General features: G+C 36.4%; 1 protein-coding gene across 1 annotated transcript in view; it reads left to right on the forward strand.

Moving 5' to 3' along the window:
- Positions 1 to 13,624, forward strand: part of LOC103521202 (pyrokinin-1 receptor-like) — a 164,828-nt gene extending 151,204 nt beyond the window's left edge. The window contains exons 5-7 of the mRNA XM_026832068.1: positions 611 to 905; positions 9,818 to 10,026; positions 12,403 to 13,624. Coding sequence (XP_026687869.1) covers positions 611 to 905; positions 9,818 to 10,026; positions 12,403 to 13,086 — 1,188 coding nt within the window. The 3' untranslated portion in view covers positions 13,087 to 13,624. The remainder of the gene's footprint in view (positions 1 to 610; positions 906 to 9,817; positions 10,027 to 12,402) is intronic.
- The last annotated feature ends 8,144 nt before the right edge of the window (positions 13,625 to 21,768 follow it).

Genomic DNA, 21,768 nt, shown 5'->3' on the forward strand with positions numbered 1-21,768 from the left:
ATTGTAATATACATATATAGAGGCACTTAATAATATTCAAAATAATAAAAAGATTATAACTACCTATACCTAACCTATACCTAACCTAGATTGTATTGAACAATTGTGTTGTGATATTAGTTCCATCGTTGCCTATATTATTGTAGGTTCCTATATATGTGGTATGACGTGATGGTATGAATATGTAAAAGAGTTTTATTAAAATAAGTACCATCCTTCATGATACGTATGAAGATGAAGGTGTAGCTACTTTATTTAAATAAGTTAGGCATAAATCTCTCTCTATATATTCTCCAAGCATATAAAATAATTGTAAATAAATGATCCCTCGGTTTCACAATCCGACGAGACAGACAAACTTATCTACCGGATGCCATAAGGAGACATACTACTGCCATGCATGGCATGCTACGACACAGACCACATGCGTCTAATGTAGCAGTTGTTTCATTGCTAGGAAATAAAACGGCAGTGAAACAATCATCTCTTTCTTTTCTTTATTACTTTCTATTAACCTTACGTATTATTTTCCTTTTTTAATCAGAGGTCAAACTAACCAGCTGTTAAGCTAACCAACAAACAACCTACATATTCTACGTTCGTGTTTCAGGGTATACAATACGGCATCCTACATGGGGAGGATCAATATGGTCACATCATCAACGAACTCTCGATCTGTGGCTTGAAAAACATTTACATCGCCTATTCCTTTGAGCTGTCATTCATGGTGTTCTTCGCCATCCCGATGACCTTGATAGTAATTTTTTACGTCCTCATTGGTGTGCGACTTCACAGATCGACGATATCTCGGAACAACAATGTTACCACTCCGTGTAATGGGAGAGAGGAAGCACATCATCGCAGCGATCATGGGAAAGCCACCAGACGAGTGGTGAAAATGTTGGGTAAAGGATTTCACATTACTTGTTTAAATCTTACGTTACCTAACGTTACTCTTTGTGGGGGTTTTCGGGGATTTTCAGCCCCACGTCGAAAGTACCCGGGAAATTCTACTACTCTCACCTATGCTTTACAGGTGATAGTGTGCTTTAAGCGTTAAACTCGGATTTTGCAGAATGTAGGTAATCTCTAATGCACATTAGTTATCCACTTATCCTTTACAGAGTAGGTAAGCCCTTTATGGAGTAGTAAACAGTTTAATTCTAATATTTTTTTTTTTTTGCACCGTAGGTACTTACAAATTCGTAGCTTCATACATTATTATGCTTATGTATTTAGCCCTACACCTATTGATGGTTACGTAGTACGTAATACCTATCTGATATTGATTTCTCCAATGGGTTTTGCAGAATGTAGGTAATCTTTAATGCACATTAGTTATCCACTTATCCTTTACAGAGTAGGTAAGCCCTTTATGGAGTAGTAAACAGTTCAATTCTAATATTTTTTTTCCACCGTAGGTACTTACAAATTCGTAGCTTTATACATTATTATGCTTATGTATTTAGCCCTACACCTATTGATGGTTACGTAGTACGTAATACCTATCTGATATTGATTTCACCAATGGCAACGTAAACCCAAAAATGTGAGTTTCAAATCGACGAAGCTTAGGTACTCTGTATGTAGGTATTTAATTACGTAAAAGTTACCTATGTATACCTAAAGTACTTAGGTACCTACTCAACGAATATCAGAATGAAAACCATCAACTTTTTTATAAATTTTCTCTTCCTAACATGATTATAACGATTTCAAAGGTAAAACGAAAAATATCGACCTACCTAATTACACTCTTGTGGGAAGGCTTCATTAAGGGTACCCTACTCTGTATGTAGGTATTTAATTACGTAAAAGTTACCTATGTGTACCTAAAGTACTTAGGTACCTACTCAACGAATATCAGAATGAAAACCATCAACTTTTTTATAAATTTTCTTTTCTAACATGATTATAACGATTTCAAAGGTAAAACGAAAAATATCGACCTACCTAATTACACTCTTGTGGGAAGGCTTCATTAAGGGTACCATTTTAAACTGTCGAATTCCTTTTCGGTGATAACAAGCCAGGTATTTTTCTAGGAAAGCGAAGTCAACACAGGCAGTTAAATGAATCTCTTGATTGTACAAAGCTTTGACATTAATAAAATGACTTTGTAGACATTTTGCCAGTCTTTGTTGACTTTCAAAGCCACACTGTATCAACATCTTCATCAAAATTCCTTTTCGGTGATAACAAGCGAGGTATTTTTCTAGGAAAGCGAAGTCAACACAGGCAGTTAAATGAAACTCTTGATTGTATAAAGCTTTGACATTAATAAAATGACTTTGTAGACATTTTGCCAGTCTTTGTTGACTTTCAAAGCCACACTGTATCAACATCTTCATCAGCCTCATCAAATTCTTCGCCATTCTTCTCCTTCTTCATGTCTGAACTTCAAAGGAAACATTAAAAGTATCCAATATCAACCACATTTACCCAGAAAACTTTTCCCGAACTTTCCGGAAAATCGTTGTTCTGTCAGGGGTAGTCGCCGAAAATGTGTTCCAGAATGAAACTTTTATAAAAACTGTTTCGACGTTGTTTCTTTTTTTCTCTTTTCTTCTAACAAGCATAATTCGCTGGGAGAACGAAATTCCTCTGCTTAAAAATTCGTCACAATTTTTTCCTCTTCTTTAATATTATTCAGGAATTTGGGGAATTTCAAAATAACGATCCTTCTTACACTTTGTGATGTCGACCCTTCTGTATTTTGTCTTTCTAGTTCTTATCTCTTCCTGGCCTGTTTCCCATTTATCCACCTCTCTTTTTGCATCCCTCGTGAGCTCATTTCCATTTTCTCTGTAAATAGCACCCGGGGTGGCTCTGTTTTATCAGTAGGTATTATCTCTAAGCCGGGCCGATTAGTTTTCGCCCACTTTCTCTTAAATCAAGTCTCTGTAGTTTGTTTATTATTCAGGCCCGTATTTAGAAGTACCTGCCTAGTAATATTTACTTTTTTGTCATATACCTACCTACTACCTACCCACAAATTAATTTGCATTTCACAAGTGGTTCACATAGGTGGGTACCTCCGTTATTTACAAAAAGATAGAATTCTACAATAATTTATATCAAAAATTTATAATACAGAGGAAATGTCCTAACCTGGTATTTTTTTACACTTTCAGAATGACAAAGGCCCGTAACAGATATCCCTAGCCCTAGGTATTAAAAATGGAAAATTAATTTAAATAAAATATAAACCTATTGAAATCTGCGTTCTTCCGGAAGGTTTTTTATAGCTTTTATCTCGATTTGTAATATAATTTATTTGATATGCATTCTTCATTCTCATGAAGATTTGGTGGAGATGCTAGAACTCTCTACAAGAGCAATGCGATTACCTAGTGGAGATGTCAGAACTCCCTTACTTTGAAGCTGAAGGGATATTTTGTGCTTTGCACATTGCATACCTAGATAGTTTTCAGGCATAATTTAATGAAGGCTTGGTGGAGATGCTAGTACTCTCTACAAGAGCAATGAGATTAGTGGAGATGTCAGAACTCCCTTACTATGAAAGGATACTTTGTACGTTGCACATTGCATACCTAGATAGTTTCCAGGCGTTCATACAATTTATAATTTCGAAGTTTAGTGGAGATGCCAAAACTGTATATCTACAATATCAAGAATTGCCAGTAGGTATGTCAAATACATTATACATTGAAGGAAAAGAGGCATACAGAGGAATAACACTAGGTACTCCAGACATATTTAGAGAATGATGGATTGACACTTCAATTCGGAGAATAGTAATGAAGGAGTAATGGATGCCAACAACATCCACAGAACGAAAAGCAATTACCTGACTGTAAGAGAGGGAAGAGAAGAAATAAAGAACACAACAGAACTTTATTTAATAACTTTTTACATCAATATGCATTCCATTCTCTAACTTTGCAATGTATTGCAACCTCATATCCGTTTTTATTGATACCGATTCCCCGACTTGTTCGGTAGGTATTACGCTGATGTTCTCTATTAGGACCTCAGGCAAGTTGGAAAACTAATGATTTCCGTTGCAAGGAACAAAGGATTGAAAACAAGATGTAGATATACCTATGTGTAACAGAACTCGTTTGTTCTTTTGTTTGCAATATTGAATTTATCAAACTACGCCGTGTATTATTGACAGCGTGTATTCTCTCTCTCTCTCTCTCTCTCTCTCTCTCTCTCTCTCTCTCTCTCTCTCTCTCTCTTCCTCTCTCTCCCCCTCTCTCTTACTCATTCTCCTTCTATTGTAAGTAAATTAGGGAGGGAAAAGAGAGACCTTTTCAAGTCAATCATTAATAAACGTGGGAAGAATTAATACTTACTTCTGACTTAAGGAAGCAGGGAATAAGATGCGTGCACAATTAGAATAGAGGTGTACCTAGTTATATTTTAACATTTTTAATCTGGATGTCGGTGATCCAAATCAATTGTTTGAGTGCTGTGGTTGCAGTTTAGTCTGATTTCTATTGTAGATGGTGTGTGGTACACATCTTCAGGAGAAATTTTACGGATTAGTTTTGAGACCCCCTTAGGGCATCGGGCAGCCTCTAAAGGGCTCTTTTCTGACCGATTTTTTCAGTTCACTAATTATTTCATAGTCATTATGTACCTACATTGATAAATATTTATATTTAATTCTGTAGGTACTGTCACTGATTAAACGGGTCAGTGTGCGAGATCTTTGATAATTTCTCCCTAATCTGCAACTTTATCTCACAAGGGACAAGGGATCTTCGCGTCTTTTGTCATGTCATTATTTTGTGATATGTATTATGTTTCAGTGGCTGTTGTCGTGGCATTCTTCATTTGCTGGGCACCGTTTCAGTTCCAAAGGCTGATCACCAGATACATGCCCTATCCTGATAACTCCTCCCTCCTGGCGACCATGAAGGTGATAACGTACATCTCTGGAATCATGTACTACATGTCGACCACCATCAACCCTTTCCTGTACAACATTATGTCGCTCAAATTCAGAGCCGCGTTCAAGGTAGGAGAAGACCTAATTGAGGTAGTAATAAGGTAAGCAGGGCCGTTATAAATTATTTTGTCGAGAGGGGGGGTCAAGGGTGGAGGTCTCTTTTTTTTTGTCTTTCCAACAGTAAAGGAGAAAGCTCGAGGGGAGGGGGCCCCGGACACCCTCGGTCCCCCTAAATACGGCCCTAAGGGTAAGTGTAACATTTATTGACCCGGCCCACTCAAGGGGTTTTCCATACAAAAACGGTCTTTGTTCAAAAATTTCACCAAAGAGCATGTTGGCAGCGTTGCCTCTTTGAATGACTCGAACAGCTGCTTTAGAATTCAGTTTAGATAGGTAATCAGCTTTTTTGGGTCACCTGACATCTCCACCATTCCACCCATCTCCGGCCAATGTATATAATCAGATTCCTTGAAATTTTTCTTCGTAACAAAGCTCTGGGAAAAGTGTATAATTTTCCTATCTACTACTAAGCTACTTAGTAGTAGATAGGTACATACCAGGAAATGAAAGCGTTATTGACTTACTTTTTATTCATTTCGGAAAAAGGTAGGGTAAAACCCCCAATGGCCGACACCCTTAAGGAACTTTTTCCATAAAAACAGCATTATGAACTTAATACCACCTCTAATCTGAAGATTTTTTTGTGGAAATAAATAAAACATATTGTATTTTAGTAAGAGACATAATTTTTTTATTGAAATGTTGCTCAAAAAAAATTAAAAAAATACTTTTATGGAAAAAGTCAAAAAAGAGAAATGTTGAAGTCGCCGACACCCATTTTTTCAGTGGCCGACACACCATTTGCAGGAGTGGTTGACACCATTGTTGACACTGTGTGATTCGTTGACACCCTTCACTTATGATCACCTAAAAACAGTGTAGATACCCTCTCAATTTTGTTTATTTTCGGAGGAAAGTAAATTTGATCAGTTTATGTACCTGCTCCCATTGTATCATATTTAAAACGAGGGAAACTGTTATTATAAAATTTTATCTAGCTATTCGGGCATAAACTTCATTGTAATATACATAATATGTAGAGGCACTTAATAATATTCAAAATAATAAAAAGATTATAACTACCTATACCTAACCTAGATTGTATTGAACATTCAATCTGCACTTCTGCAGTGGATATGTTGTGATATTAGTTCCATCGTTGCCTATATTATTCTAGGTTCCTATATAATTATGTGGTATGACGTGATGGTATGAATATGTAAAAGAGTTTTATTAAAATAAGTACCATCCTTCATGATACATATGAAGATGAAGGTGTAGCTACTTTATTTAAATATAATGTCTATATTGTCCATGCATTTAAAATAATTTGTAAACAAATAATCCCTTGGTTTCACAATCCGACGGGACAGACAAACTTATCTACCGGGTGCCATAAGGAGACATACTACTGCATGGCATGCTACGACACAGACCACATGCGTCTAATGTAGCAGTTGTTTCATTGCTAGGAAATAAAAACGGCAGTGAAACAATCATGTCTTTCTTTTCTTTATTACTTTCTATTAACCTTACGTATTATTTTCCTTTTTTAATCAGAGGTCAAACTAACCAGCTGTTAAGCTAACAGCACTTTCTTAACAAACTGACGTAATTCTATCTAGTCTGGCTCATGTCTCTCAGACGACCGAGGCATCTAAGGCTGTAATGTTGTGAAAAAGATAGAGGAGGGTGAGGAGATCCTAGTGCATAGATTTGATCACGTGTAAACCACGCAGATTTCTTATTATTAACTCTTTCCCTGCCATGGCACAACTATAGTTGTGCTTGTGTGGTTTCCTGGCAGGCCATGGCACAACTATAGTTGTGCCAGTACTGTTTCCTGGCAGGCCATGGCACAACTATAGTTGTGCTGAAATAGGTGTTCTTTACCTCGACGGCACAACCATACTTGTGCCACTACAGTTTTTTCATTGTGTTATCTGAATTGCCTGTGACTTGAGGATTCCAAAACATTTTGGATGTTTTCATCGGTTTCAGGATGGATCATCTTCGGTATTATACATTTCCAAAATTTTCCAATTGTAATCTTTTTGCCAGATCTTTCAAGTTCAACAAAATAAACATCAGAAAAAGCAAAGAAAATAATAACACTAAATAATATTTTAACACTCATGGCACAACTATAGTTGTGCCCTGGCCTGGAGGGAAACAAATATGTAAAACACACACCGCTGAGGCCACGGCACAACTCGAGTTGTGCCAATGGCAATTACATTTGGCCTCTGGGGAAATGTACACGTTTTTGGCTTGGCCGCGTAGGAAACATGTCACTTTTTCGCTTGGCAGGGAAAGAGTTAAAGAAATACGAGTAGGGTGTCCACGATTACAACAGGTGTCGGCGATTGGGGGTTTTACCCTACCTAAATATCACCGTTTAGGTGAAATTCCTGTCACCCTCAATGTTTTTCATTATAAGATACCTTATTTATAAATAGTTAAATAGGTATTTACCTTTAATCTTCCTAAACTTCGTTTCCCTACGTTTAATTGATTTCATTAATTTATTCTCTCCTTGCAGCATATTGTTCACATGAATGCTCACACTTATTTATTTATACTTTATTTATACCACCAAGGTGGTACATAACTATTTTTATACTTGAATTGCAATAGCTACCTACCTACGATAAGGTACAACTCTATTTTTAGACGAAAAGTTTATGCGCAAGAGAATAATATAATCCAATTGAAAAGAGATGAAAAGTAACTTTCTCTTTGTGATATAATATCCAAGATAGGTATAAGGTAATTTTTATATCAAAATTAATCCATTCAAGGTCGCTTTTATACGGAGGCTATTTGTCCTAGAAAATTGTTTACCTACCGTTCTGCAAGCTCTTTAGAGACAGCAGGATTAGGTATAGGTAGATACATAGTTAGGTAATGGAATATAATATTATTATGAAGTAAATATATTATGAAGTAGTATTATTATGAAGTAAAAAATATTATGAATCGTTATAATATGTATCCTTTTAATATTTGGATATACAGGAGGAATTAGGTGAAGGCTACATAGGTAATCGCATTATAATTATGTAGATAAAAAAATTGTCTTCATATTACTCACAAAGAGATTAATATTGTAAGACATCCGATTAAGGAATAGAGTAAAAAAGAAAGTAAAAAAAGAAGTTGTCAACAACAAGTGACCAAAAAGTGTAAAAAGCAGACTGTCGAAGTAGCTTTCGGGTGAAGTGAAATATTGCAAATATTGGTAAAATGTAACAGCAAGAACACTAAATTTACCTACCTATCAAGCTTATCCCCACCTACCCACTGTAAACAATAAGACTAGAAAGTTTTCCACAAATCTAAGACTTTCACAAATCTAAGACTTTGCATCCTGCATAACGAGACACAAAAGTTTTATCATCACACTGATTTAGAACGGCATTGCATTGTCTCGTTGAATATAGGTAATGCTTCTTACCATAAGATTTTCATTAAATTACTTTCCAGCGAGGAAAGGATGGAGGGCAGGGGCGTCCACAGGGGGGTTCGTCCGCACCCGTTTGATTCGCTCTGGGCCCTGGCTCCTGAAGGGTGCCCTGAACCAGCAGTTAATAATTTAGATAAAACTACCAAGTGTCACGGTGTTATTTAGCCCGTGGCGAGAAGATGGAGAGAAAAGAGGCGAATGCACCAGGGTAAGGATAGATATATCCTGTCACTAGTAGGTATTCTTTTGTTGCAAAAAAAAAAAAATGTTCCAAGAACAGGCCCATTGTGGGAGTCCCCGTTGCCCTGTCAGGCTGTCAAAGGCCCTGGATCGGGGTGGTCTGAAAGGGAACATTCCCTACAATGTCTTGTTATTTCCAAAGTTCTGTCAGCTTTTTCTTCCAATTGCTTCTATTCAATTAAAATCATTACAACGAGAATCTTAAAATGCTTTTCTACATTCTTTCAAGCTTGAAAAAATTTCAAGTGATTCTTTCCCTTAAAGTTTAATTGTATAGAAAAAATGTTTTGCTAATTTTTTCCATTAGGAATCTAACCCTCATATTATTTTAGGTTCCAAGTTAAAGGGTTAAAAAATAAATATGACCTACTTGGATATTTTGAGGGCCTGAGAACTGAAAAGGTCTGTCTACCTTGTTATTGTACTTCGTCTTGAAATTGTGAAAATATACAAGTAGATATAAATTATTTATTAAAATATATTGATAAATAATTTTGTTTTTGAAAACCTGACGTGACGGAAGAATGCCAAATATTTCAGGCAGTACCTACTATACTCGTTGGTACCTGCCCCCTCTCTCTTACTCATTCTCCTTCTATTGTAGGTAAATTAGGGAGGGAAAAAAGAGACCTTTTCAACTCAATCATTAATAAACGTGGGAAGAATTAATACTTACTTCTGACTTGAGGAAGCAGGGAATAAGATGCGTGAACAATTAGAATAGAGGTGTACCTAGTTATATTTTAACATTTTTAATATGGATGTCGGTGATCCAAATCAGTTGTTTGAGTGCTGTGGTTGCAGTTTAGTCTGATTTCTATTATAGATGGTGTGTGGTACACATCTTCAGGAGAAATTTCACGGATTAGTTTTAAGGCCCCCTTAGGGCATCGGGCAGCCTCTAAAGGGCTCTTTTCTGACTGATTTTTTCAGTTCACTAATTATTTCATAATCACTATGTACCTACATTGATGAATATTTATGTTTAATCCTGTAGGTACTGCCACTGATTAAACGGGTCAGTGCGCGAGATCTTTGATAATATTTCTTCCTAATCAACTTTATCTCACAAGGGACAAGGGATCTTCGCGTCTTTTGTCATGTCATTATTTTGTGATATTATGTTTCAGTGGCTGTTGTCGTGGCATTCTTCATTTGCTGGGCACCGTTTCAGTTCCAAAGGCTGATCACCAGATACATGCCCTATCCTGATAACTCCTCCCTCCTGACAACCATGAAGGTGATAACGTACATCTCTGGAATTATGTACTACATGTCGACCACCATAAACCCTTTCCTGTACAACATTATGTCGCTCAAATTCAGAGCCGCGTTCAAGGTAGGAGAATACCTAATTGAGGTAGTAATAAAGGTAAGCAGGGCCGTTATAAATTATTTTGTCGAGAGGGGGGGTCAAGGGTGGATGGTTTTTTTTTTAGTCTTTCCAACAGTAAAGGAGAAAGCTCGAGGGGAGGGGGCCCCGGACACCCTCGGTCCCCCTAAATACGGCCCTAAGGGTAAGTGTAACATTTATTGACCCGGCCCACTCAAGGGGTTTTCCATACAAAAACGGTCTTTGTTCAAAAATTTCACCAAAGAGCATGTTGGCAGCGTTGCCTCTTTGAATGACTCGAACAGCTGCTTTAGAATTCAGTTTAGATAGGTAATCAGCTTTTTTGGGTCACCTGACATCTCCACCATTCCACCCATCTCCGGCCAATGTATATAATCAGATTCCTTGAAATTTTTCTTTGGTACCTGCTGCAATTATTATTATTTATCTATGGTAAATTTCTAGGTAGGTAAATACAAATACCTAACCATTTATGTTCTTTATGTTGGTTGGAATGCTGGTGTAAAACTCAGAAAAGCTCATTAGCTCCTTCAGCCGTGATAAGAGTTTTTGCGGGAAATATCACACCTCGCAACACGTTAACTTCCTCGCACACAATAGCCTCACCTGACTGTTCAGTGATCAATCTAATACGATTAGAAAACTTGGCACATCACCACAATACAACACCGAGGGTTTCATATGACGTCTACTTTGGAAACTTTGCAAAGTAACTTATGAAGAAAAAAAACTTGTGTGAGAACAATGAGAAGCTTTCGATTCGAACTTTTAATGTTTTCGAAGGGGGAGGATTTCGGAAAGGAAAAAAATACAGGTTCGTTATGCTCTCTTTGACTTTCACTTGGAACTTTCCCGAGCGAAACAAAACTTTCGACCGACTTTTTATCCGAATTTTTCTTCGTAACAAAGCTCTGGGAAAAGTGTATAATTTTCCTATCTACTACTAAGCTACTTAGTAGTAGATAGGTACATACCAGGAAATGAAAGCGTTATTGACTTACTTTTTATTCATTTCGGAAAAAGGTAGGGTAAAACCCCCAATGGCCGACACCCTTAAGGAACTTTTTCCATAAAAACAGCATTATGAACTTAATACCACCTCTAATCTGTTATCCGGGTTGAAAACATTTTATTTTTATCCCCTAACCGTATCAAAATAAAACACCTTGTGAGGAAAAAAATAAATGAAATGTCACGTCAGAGGCAAACAAACCTCAATGTACCGGAAGTTGCATATTGGTGCCTGAGGTGACAAGTGACGAGATGTCAACTACAAATCCGAGCAGGTCGTGGGTTAATGGGAACCAATTTCTCGCTGCCCTGAAAATCCCAAACATTTTTCCTCCCTGTATGAAAATTACTTTGAAGTAGGTCGATAAGTAGCACCTTGGTTCCCATTAACCGTTAATGGAGTTTCCGTACATCGATAAAGTATGATATGCAGTTTCATGATTGAATATTTATTATGGTCCGATAACTGGAACTCCTAAAACGCCATTTCGTTGTTGCCATTTATAACATTAGTGTTGAATAAGACAGTCAATCAATTTCTTCACTCCTGTTCCAATTTACATAAGCCGATTCAGCAGGTTTCGGTTTTCTCCTTGGGTCTTCACCTAATCTTCATCTATCTCATGTTGCAGGATACTCTGAGGCGGATAGTTTCCCGACGGGATGACAGGAGATTGTCCGGTGACCTGAGTGCCAGTGTGGGTGCGAACGCCAAGCTCACCTATTCCGCTCTCATCCGGAAATCTTCCAAGAACCACTACATCAACAGCAACAACAGCTTCAGCAGTGGTATCTATGTGGACGTCCTACCAGAAACTTTCCGGGTTGAAAACATTTTATTTTTATCCCCTAACCGTACCGAAATAAAACACCTTGTGAGGAAAAAAATAAATGAAATGTCACGTCAGATGCAAACAAACCTCAATGTACCGGAAGTTGCATATTGGTGCCTGAGGTGACAAGTGACGAGATGTCAACTACAAATCCGAGCAGCTCGTGGGTTAATGGGAACCAATTTCTCGCTGCCCTGAAAATCCCAAACATTTTTCCTCCCTGTATGAAAATTACTTTGAAGTAGGTCGATAAGTAGCACCTTGGTTCCCATTAACCGTTAATGGAGTTTCCGTACATCGATAAAGTATGATATGCAGTTTCATGATTGAATATTTATTATGGTCCGATAACTGGAACTCCTAAAACGCCATTTCGTTGTTGCCATTTATAACATTAGTGTTGAATAAGACAGTCAATCAATTTCTTCACTCCTGTTCCAATTTACATAAGCCGATTCAGCAGGTTTCGGTTTTCTCCTTGGGTCTTCACCTAATCTTCATCTATCTCATGTTGCAGGATACTCTGAGGCGGATAGTTTCCCGACGGGATGACAGGAGATTGTCCGGTGACCTGAGTGCCAGTGTGGGTGCGAACGCCAAGCTCACCTACTCCGCTCTCATCCGGAAATCTTCCAAGAACCACTACATCAACAGCAACAACAGCTTCAGCAGTGGTATCTATGTGGACGTCCTACCAGACCTTTCCAAGCGACCTCTGGTGGTGAGCTTCAAGAAACACAAAGCTGAGAACAACGTGAACAGTCAGGCGCGGAGAGACTCCCTATGTGACCCGAAACATCAACATTGCTACAAGAACAACTTGGAGCTTGAATACATGATGACCGAACCTCGCCGAGACTCGATAGAAGAAACGTTCTGCGAGTCTGAATTTACCATGGGTCCTGTATATGATACTGATAACCACATGGTATCGCTCAACATGGTCAACAGTATAAACAAGAAGTCACATGATGAGGACACCAAGCTGAGTAAAGCCAAGGGTCTTACAACGTGTGAGGACGCGGCGGAATCACAGCGGCAGAAGAAATTGTCCAGGATTAGAAATCTGTTCCGCCAGTGTAAGAATAAAAGCGGTCAGTCCTACTCCTGTACGAATAGCTCAGAGGTCCATGACAACCTCACTGGACAGGAGTATGTGAGAAAGTCCAATAGTGTGCCCTGTTTCTCAGAAAAGTCCTAGTGATAATATTTTGTATAAAGTGTTATAATTCTCAAATTTCAGTCCGATTTTAATCTAAGTATATGTATTTTATATTAATTATTATATATTTTATGATACTGTCTTTGTTATTTCGTATGTACCTTTTTTGTGTTTGTAAGCTTTTAGGTACTCGTGATGTTATTGTTACTCGTAGTCTCGTAGATGGGTTACCTGTTACCTTTGTATATTAATATTGATTAAGCACATAACTCTTTTGATGCTGTTGGTCTTTTCAATATAGGTAGGTTTGTAGGCAAAAGGACACTAGACATTACAGAAAGCAGAGTAGCATGGATATGGATATTACTTAGATGTAGGAATGTGTATGAGATTAAAAGAGATAACCTAATGAAAAATCTGTTGTTACTTAGTAAAGTTCTTTGTTTGTTGTAATAGGTATCTAGGTTTAGTTTAGTTTGTTCAAATGTTCACGTTCTCTGTTTAGTGGGCATTAGGTTTTTGTATTAGGTCTAGTAAGTCTAGTTTGTGTAGGAAATATAGGAATCGAGCAGATAGATAAGTTCAAATGTTCACGTTCTCTGTTTAGGTGTTTAGTGGGCATTAGGTTTTTGTATTAGGTCTAGTAAGTCTAGTTTGTGTAGGAAATATAGGAATCGAGCAGATAGATAAGTTTATTTCTTGTAGTAAAATGAACTCAAATAAGAAGACTGACGTTTTTCATTTGTAAATTATAATCTTTATAATTAATATTGCATGAATCTGATGTACAATTTTACTTAGATATTTAACTTATAGAGGCTTGGCTCATCCGTGTACATATACACAAGTAAGTATTGCACAATACATAAATTATTAAAAATAGTTACATTTACATACTAGCTAATTGTACATAAGTTTTTAATTCAATTTGATGAGTATTTTTTTTATAATAATCTCAATAAAGTTTTGTCTCATTTACCTATGTTTAATATTGCTCGTAAAAAAAGTTCAACTCATAAACGTTGTTGGTAAATAGGCAATGAAGGAATAAACTTATATATTTGTATGCAAGCCCACCTGTTTGGCTTATAACTTACAATTTTAACGAGCCTATTACCTACTAAAAATGAAAAAATCTGGTGTGAACATCACACGACTTTCCTTACCTATTAATTTTTACGACGTATATGTATCTAACTACTAAGTCATAAGAAGCGGTCAAAATAGCGCCAACTCCTAAAATCCGGAAAAAATAACGCTAACCGTTACTCCGATATTAATGAAAACTACTGTGGTTTAATAAAATCATTACAGTGACAAAGTGACATGAACAATAAAAGTCTACTGTTAAGTTGTTTTTCTGTCCATTTTCTAAGCTTAGCTAACGTAATAAATATAATTTCTTTGTAAAAATACCTAGAACATTATTAGAAAATTAGACAATTATTACGTCCACTCATTAAGATTAATAACTTTACATTTTATTTTTCCGCAAATTTCCAGTGGCATACGTACGCAAAGACATGTTGAAGAGTTCACAAATTCACACAATAGACTCTCCTCTCTAGCTTCTAGCGTTTGGTGCTCTTTTAGGACTAGTCAATAGGTAATGCGGGAATATTCAATACCTAATTGGGTTATTGGACAGCATTGTCCACGTCGAAAGTACCCGGCAAATTCTACTACTCTCACCTATGCTTTACAGGTAATAGTGTGCTTTAAGCGTTAAACTCGGGTTTTGCAGAATGTAGGTAATCTCTAATGCACATTAGTTATCCACTTATCCTTTACAGAGTAGGTAAGCCCTTTATGTAGTAGTAAACAGTTCAATTCTAATATTTTTTTCCACCGTACTTACAAATTCGTAGCTTTATACATTATTATGCTTATGTATTTAGCCCTACACCTATTGATGGTTACGTAGTACGTAATACCTATCTGATATTGATTTCTCCAATGGCAACGTAAACCCAAAAATATGAGTTTCAAATCGACGAAGCTTAGGTAGCTACTCTGTAATCTGTATGTAGGTATTTAATTACGTAAAAGTTACCTATGTATACCTAAAGTACTTAGGTACCTACTCAACGAATATCAGAATGAAAACCATCAACTTTTTTATAAATTTTCTCTTCCTAACAGAAATAAATAGCTAAAAAATGTCAATAAAACAACTTTATCAATTAATTAAACATTGATAAGCCAATATTAATCAAAGATAAACGCCATAGAAAACATTAAAGATTACCTGTTTCTGGATGTTCTCAGTAGAGATCACAAATGACTATTACTTCAGTTGTGTCGGCGACTAGAGAAATAACAACAGTGGGTAAATTTATTGTAAAAAAGCTCTTTAGCTCCTTTTTCTTCGTTCCTGAGTTTAGAAGTACCTGCCTAGTAATATTTACTTTTTTGTCATATACCTAGACTTTCAGAATGACAAAGGCCCGTAACAGATATCCCTAGCCCTAGGTATTAAAAATGGAAAATTAATTTAAATAAAATATAAACCTATGAGAGGAGGAGGAGGAGGAGGAAAAGGAGAAAGAGAAGGAGCAGAAAGCGGAGGAGAAGATGATTTATAATATCATGTTCTTGAGCTACAACGTGCTTAGTGTTTACTTCTACCTTTTACTACCAGACAAGTAGTGGTTGTTGATCCAGAAATGAGAGGAAAATAAGTAGGAGAAGGTAAGGTATGCATTCCATTCTCTAACTTTGCATTGTATTGCAACCTCATATCCGTTTTTATTGATCCCGATTCCCCGACTTGTTCGGTAGGTATTACGCTGATGTTCTCTATTAGGACCTCAGGCAAGTTGGAAAACTAATGATTTCCGTTGCAATATTTACATCAGAGATTAAATACTTTGTTGGAAATTTCATTCAAAAATTTCACCCGAGACATGTTGGTACTGTTAGCCGCGTTGCCTCTTTGAATGACTCGAACAGCTGCTTTAGAATTTAGTTTATATAATTATGTGATCAGCTCTTTTTGGGTCACCTGACATCTCCACCATTCCACCCATTTTCGGCCAATGTCTATAATCAGATTCCTTGAACTTTTGAACTGTTTCTTCATAACAAAGCTCTGGGATTCAAAAGAGACCCTCGACCCATGTGCGGGTGCGGTGACACCCTAACCGTGGACCATATATTTAATTGCCACACACATCTACAAATACGCTCCTCCCTCCCCTCACCACCAGCCCTTGATAACAACCCTACCAACATCGATTCGGCCTTAATGTACCTGAAGGCCATTGGATTATATACTAAGATCTAGGTAATCAGGGGACGGCGCGAACGACACAAGAGTGTTAAAGCGCCTAACTGGAAGAGATAAAAAAAAGCTCGGGGAAAAGCGTATAATTTTTTATAAGAAGGTACCTACTAAGCTACTTAAGTAGTAGATAGGTACATACCTACCAGGAAATGAAAGCGTTATTTACTTAGTTTTTATTCATTTCGGAAAAAAAGTAAATATCACCGTTAATTTGAAATTCCTGTCACCCTCAATGTTTTTCATCATAAGATACCTTATTAAATTTATTAAATAGTTAAATAGGTATTTACCTTCAATCTCCCTAAACTTCGTTTCCCTACGTTTAATTTATTTCATTAATTTATTCTCTCCTTGCAGCATATTGTTCACATGAATGCTCACACTTAATTATTTATACTTTATTTATACCACCAAGGTGGTACATAACTATTTTTATACTTGAATTGCAATAGCTACCTACGATAAGGTACAACTCTATTTTTAGACGAAAAGTTTATGCGCAAGAGAATAATATAATTTATAATCTAATTGAAAAGAGATGAGAAGTAACTTCTTCTTTGTGATATAATATCTAAGGTAAAAGATACTTTTTATAAGTATTAAAATTAATCCATTCAAGGTCCTTTTTATACGGAGGCCATTTGTCCTAGAAAATTGTTTACCTACCGTTCTTTCTTTGTGATATAATATCTAAGGTAAAAGTTACTTTTTATAAGTATTAAAATTAATCCATTCAAGGTCCTTTTTATACGGAGGCCATTTGTCCTAGAAAATTGTTTACCTACCGTTCTGAAAGAGCTTTGCATCTTATCGTCTCAACTCTTGAGAGACAGCAGGATTAGATATAGGTATGTAGATACACTTTTATTATACAATTATACGTACAGTAGGTAATATACATACATAGGTAGGTAAAATAATTTTACCTTCATAATATATTCACAAAGAGATTCATATAAAACATCCGATAAGGGAATTGTTAAAAAGAAAGTAAAAAGACCACAAAAAGTCTGGAAAACAGACTGTCTAAGTAGCTTTCGTGTGAAGTGAAATATTGCAAATATTGGTAAAATGTAACAGCAAGAACACTAAATTTACCTACCTATCAAGCTTATCCCCACCTACCCACAGCTTCTAGCGTTTGGTGCTCTTTTAGGACTAGTCAATAGCTAATGCGGAAATATTCAATACCCAATTAGGTTATTGGACAGCATTGAGCAGAAAGGAACCATCCATAAGGAGAATTGCCTTTTGAGTGGTTCTTTTCTGATGCTTGATGCTGTCCCATTATTATGTCCAGCCGTTAATGATTTCATAGCCTTTTCCCCCATGGCTCAAAACTGTACTTAATTAATTTTGTCAGTTCCAGTTGTTATCTACTCAAATATGTAGATATTAGGTAGATGTAACATAATACATAAATTATTAAAAATGGTTACATTTACATACTAGCTAATTGTACATAAGTAAGTTTTTAATTCAATTTGATGAGTACTTTTTTATAATAATCTCAATAAAGTTTTGTCTCATTTACCTATGTTTAATATGCTCGTAAAAAAAGTTCAACTCATAAAAGTTGTTGGTAAATAGGCAATGAAGGAATAAACTTATGTATTTGTATGCAAGCTCACCTGTTTGGCTTATAACTTGCAATTTTAACGAGCCTATTACTTAATATCAAAAAAATCTGGTGTGAACATCACACGACTTTCCTTACCTATTGATTTTTACTACGTATAGGTATAAATGTATCTAACTATTAAGTCATAAGAAGCGGTCAAAATAGCGCCAACTCCCAAAATCCAGAAAAAATAACGCTAACCGTTACTCCGATATGAATGAAAACTACTGTGGTTTAATAAAATCATTACAGTGACAAAGTGACATGAACAATAAAAGTCTACTGTTAAATTGTTTTTCTGTCCATTTTCTAAGCTTAGCTAACGTAATAAATATAATTTGTTTTGTAAAAATATCTAGAACATTATTAGAAAATTAGACAATTATAATGTCCACTCATTAGGATTAATAACTTTATATTTTATTTTTCCGCAAATTTCCAGTGGCATACCTACACAAAGACATGTTGAAGAGTTCAGAAATTCACAAAATAGACTCTCCTCTCTATAGCTTCTAGCGTTTGGTGCTCTTTTAGGACTAGTCAATAGGTAATGCGGGAATATTCAATACCTAATTGGGTTATTGGACAGCATTGAGCAGAAAGGAACCATCGTAAGGAGAATTGCCTTATGAGTGGTTCTTTTCTGATGCTTGATGCTGTCCCATTATTATGTCCAGCCGTTAATAATTTCATAGCGTTTTCCCCCATGGCTCAAAACTGTACTTAATTAATTTTGTCAGTTCCAGTTGTTATCTACTCAAATATGTAGATATTTCTTCCATAAGGAGAATTGCCTTATGGGTGGTTCTTTTCTGATACTCAATGCTGTCCCATTATTAGGTCCAGCCGTTAATGATTTCATAGCGTTTTCCCCCATGGCTCAAAACTGTACTTAATTAATTTTGTCAGTTCCAGTTGTTATCTACTCAAATATTATGTAGATATTAGGTAGATGTAGATTACAGATCCCTTTCTATTTCTCATTTTTGTGTAAGCCACTATACAAGAGCTTTCAATGTGAATATGAATAATAAATAATTAAGTAGGTACATATTTGCATAGTATTTAATTTTATAAGTAGGTACCTAGGTATGTAAATGACTCATGCTTTCTTCTATCCTATTCTTTTCCTTTTCCTCTCAATTTTATCTTCTTTGCCTTTATATCTTATCTTTATTTATACCTATGTATAGATTGTATAGTTATCATTTCTTTGCCTCTTCTTCATTCATTTCAGTTTATTAAGTTTTGATAATCTATTTTGTATCTTTGAATTCCTCTTTTCTCGCCATTAAACTTTGTTTTGCTATAGGAAGTTACATACCTATAGCAAAACAAATGGAATAGGATTTGAAAGGGACTCATTTGAACCTGAATAGGGTTAATCTTTAGGGAAACAGAATAGGGATCGAATCCCGGCCAGGGCGGAAATTTTCCGACCGAGTTTTTCCGTTTTTGGATAGGCATGGATGTAAAAGAATGTGCCCTGAAGTAATGCGAAAGCGGTTCTAAGATACAAATCTAATACAAAAAAGGTTAATCTTGTTTTCAGGTTTACAACTTAAGTCTGGAGATCTAGCTTACTCCAGTTTTATTGGTGGGTATGGCGTTAAGCATAGTTGTAACGTTTACTATGGTATTCACCAAACTGGACAGACTGGGTTTAGGAGTGGTCGCGTTACTGTTAGCCTGAGGACTTTGAGGAGTAAATGCTGAGGATTGAATCTGCACCAAGATCACCCAGTATGTGGTGGCAGCTCCTATGATCTGGAAAATAAAGGTCGAGTATTTAGCCAGCGGAGATAGCACTTTGAATGCACCGATGGATCACTGAAGTTAAGGAACGTTGCATGTGATTAACATTCCGACTGGTAACCATTTGGACAATCACGTAATAGTCGTAATACCTACTATTGGCTTTTCCCACTCGTGCTGGGAAAGAGATGAGTAGCGTCTTGCCAAACCGAGGGTAAAACCTCTTCACTGAAGAGTGAAAATCTTTGCAGTTATGCAGTGTAATGTAAATGCAGTTTCTTTGTGTTATTATATCACAACTTTGGTACTCACTGCAGCATTGTAGGATTTTCCCAATATCTCAATAATCGCAAAACAAATGGAATATGATTTGAAAGGGACTCATTTGAACCTGAATAGGGTTAATCTTTTTTCAGGTGTACAAATTAACCCATTACCCCAGTTTTATTGGTGGGTATGGCGTTAAGCATAGTTGTAACGTTTACTATGGTATTCACCAAACTGGACAGGGTGGGTTTAGGAGTGGTCGCGTTACTGTTAGCCTGAGGACTCTGAGGAGTAAATGCTGAGGATTGAATCTGCACCAAGATCACCCAGTATGTGGTGGCAGCTCCTATGATCTGGAAAATAAAGGTCGAGTATTTAGCCAGCGGAGATAGCACTTTGAATGCACCAGCTTCCGATGGATCACTGAAGTTAAGGAACGTTGCATGTGGTTAACATTCCGACTGGTAACCATTTGGACAATCACGTAATAGTCGTAATACCTACTACTGGCTTTTCCCACTCGGGCTGGGAAAGAGATGAGTAGCGTCTTGCCAAACCGAGGGTAAAACCTCTTCACTGAAGAGTGAATATCTTAGCAGTTGTGCAGTGTAATGTAAATGCAGTTTCTTTGTGATATTATATATCACAACTTTGGTGCTCACTGCAGCATTGTAGGATTTTCCCAATATTTCAATAATCCTAAAATCCAATGTTTACCTACCATGCTGGCATTAATCTTTTCCTTTTCCTCTCAATTTTATCTTCTTTGCCTTTATATCTTGTCTTTATACCTATGTATAGATTGTATAGTTATCATTTCTTTGCCTCTTCTTCATTCATTTCAGTCTATTAAGTTTTGATAATCTATTTTGTATCTTTGAATTCCTCTTTTCTCGCCATTAAACTTTGTTTTGCATTATATATTCGTGATCAATTATTTATTTGTTCCATAAAAAAAGAGATGTTTTCATTTTCTTGCGACCTCTCGTAAATCTTTTCCTTTTCCTCTCAATTTTATCTTCTTTGCCTTTATATCTTATCTTTATTTATAGTTATACCTATGTATAGATTGTATAGTTATCATTTCTTTGCCCCTTCTTCATTCATTTCAGTCTATTAAGTTTTGATAATCTATTTTGTATCTTTGAATTCCTCTTTTCTCGCCATTAAACTTTGTTTTGCTATATGAAGTTACATACCTATATAGCAAAACAAATGGAATATGATTTGAAAGGGACTCATTTGAACCTGAATAGGGTTAATCTTTTTTCAGGTTTACAACTTAACCCATTACCCCAGTTTTATTGGTGGGTATGGCGTTAAGCATAGTTGTAACGTTTACTATGGTATTCACCAAACTGGACAGGGTGTCAGGGGCGTCCACAGGGGGGTTCGTCCGCACCCGTTTGATTCGCTCTGGGCCCGAGCTCCTTGAGGGTGCCCTGAACCAGCAGTTAATAATTTAGATAAAACTACCAAGTGTCACGGTGTTATTTAGCCCGTGGCGAGAAGATGGAGAGAAAAGAGGCGAATGCACCAGGGTAAGGATAGATATATCCTGTCACTAGTAGGTATTCTTTTGTTGCAAAAAAAAAAAAATGTTCCAAGAACAGGCCCATTGTGGGAGTCCCCGTTGCCCTGTCAGGCTGTCAAAGGCCCTGGATCGGGGTGGTCTGAAAGGGAACATTCCCTACAATGTCTTGTTATTTCCAAAGTTCTGTCAGCTTTTTCTTCCAATTGCTTCTATTCAATTAAAATCATTACAACGAGAATATTAAAATGCTTTTCTACA

Source organism: Diaphorina citri, unplaced genomic scaffold (assembly GCF_000475195.1).
Source record: "Diaphorina citri unplaced genomic scaffold, Diaci psyllid genome assembly version 1.1 scaffold73, whole genome shotgun sequence".
NCBI classification, from domain to species: Eukaryota; Metazoa; Arthropoda; class Insecta; order Hemiptera; family Psyllidae; genus Diaphorina; species Diaphorina citri.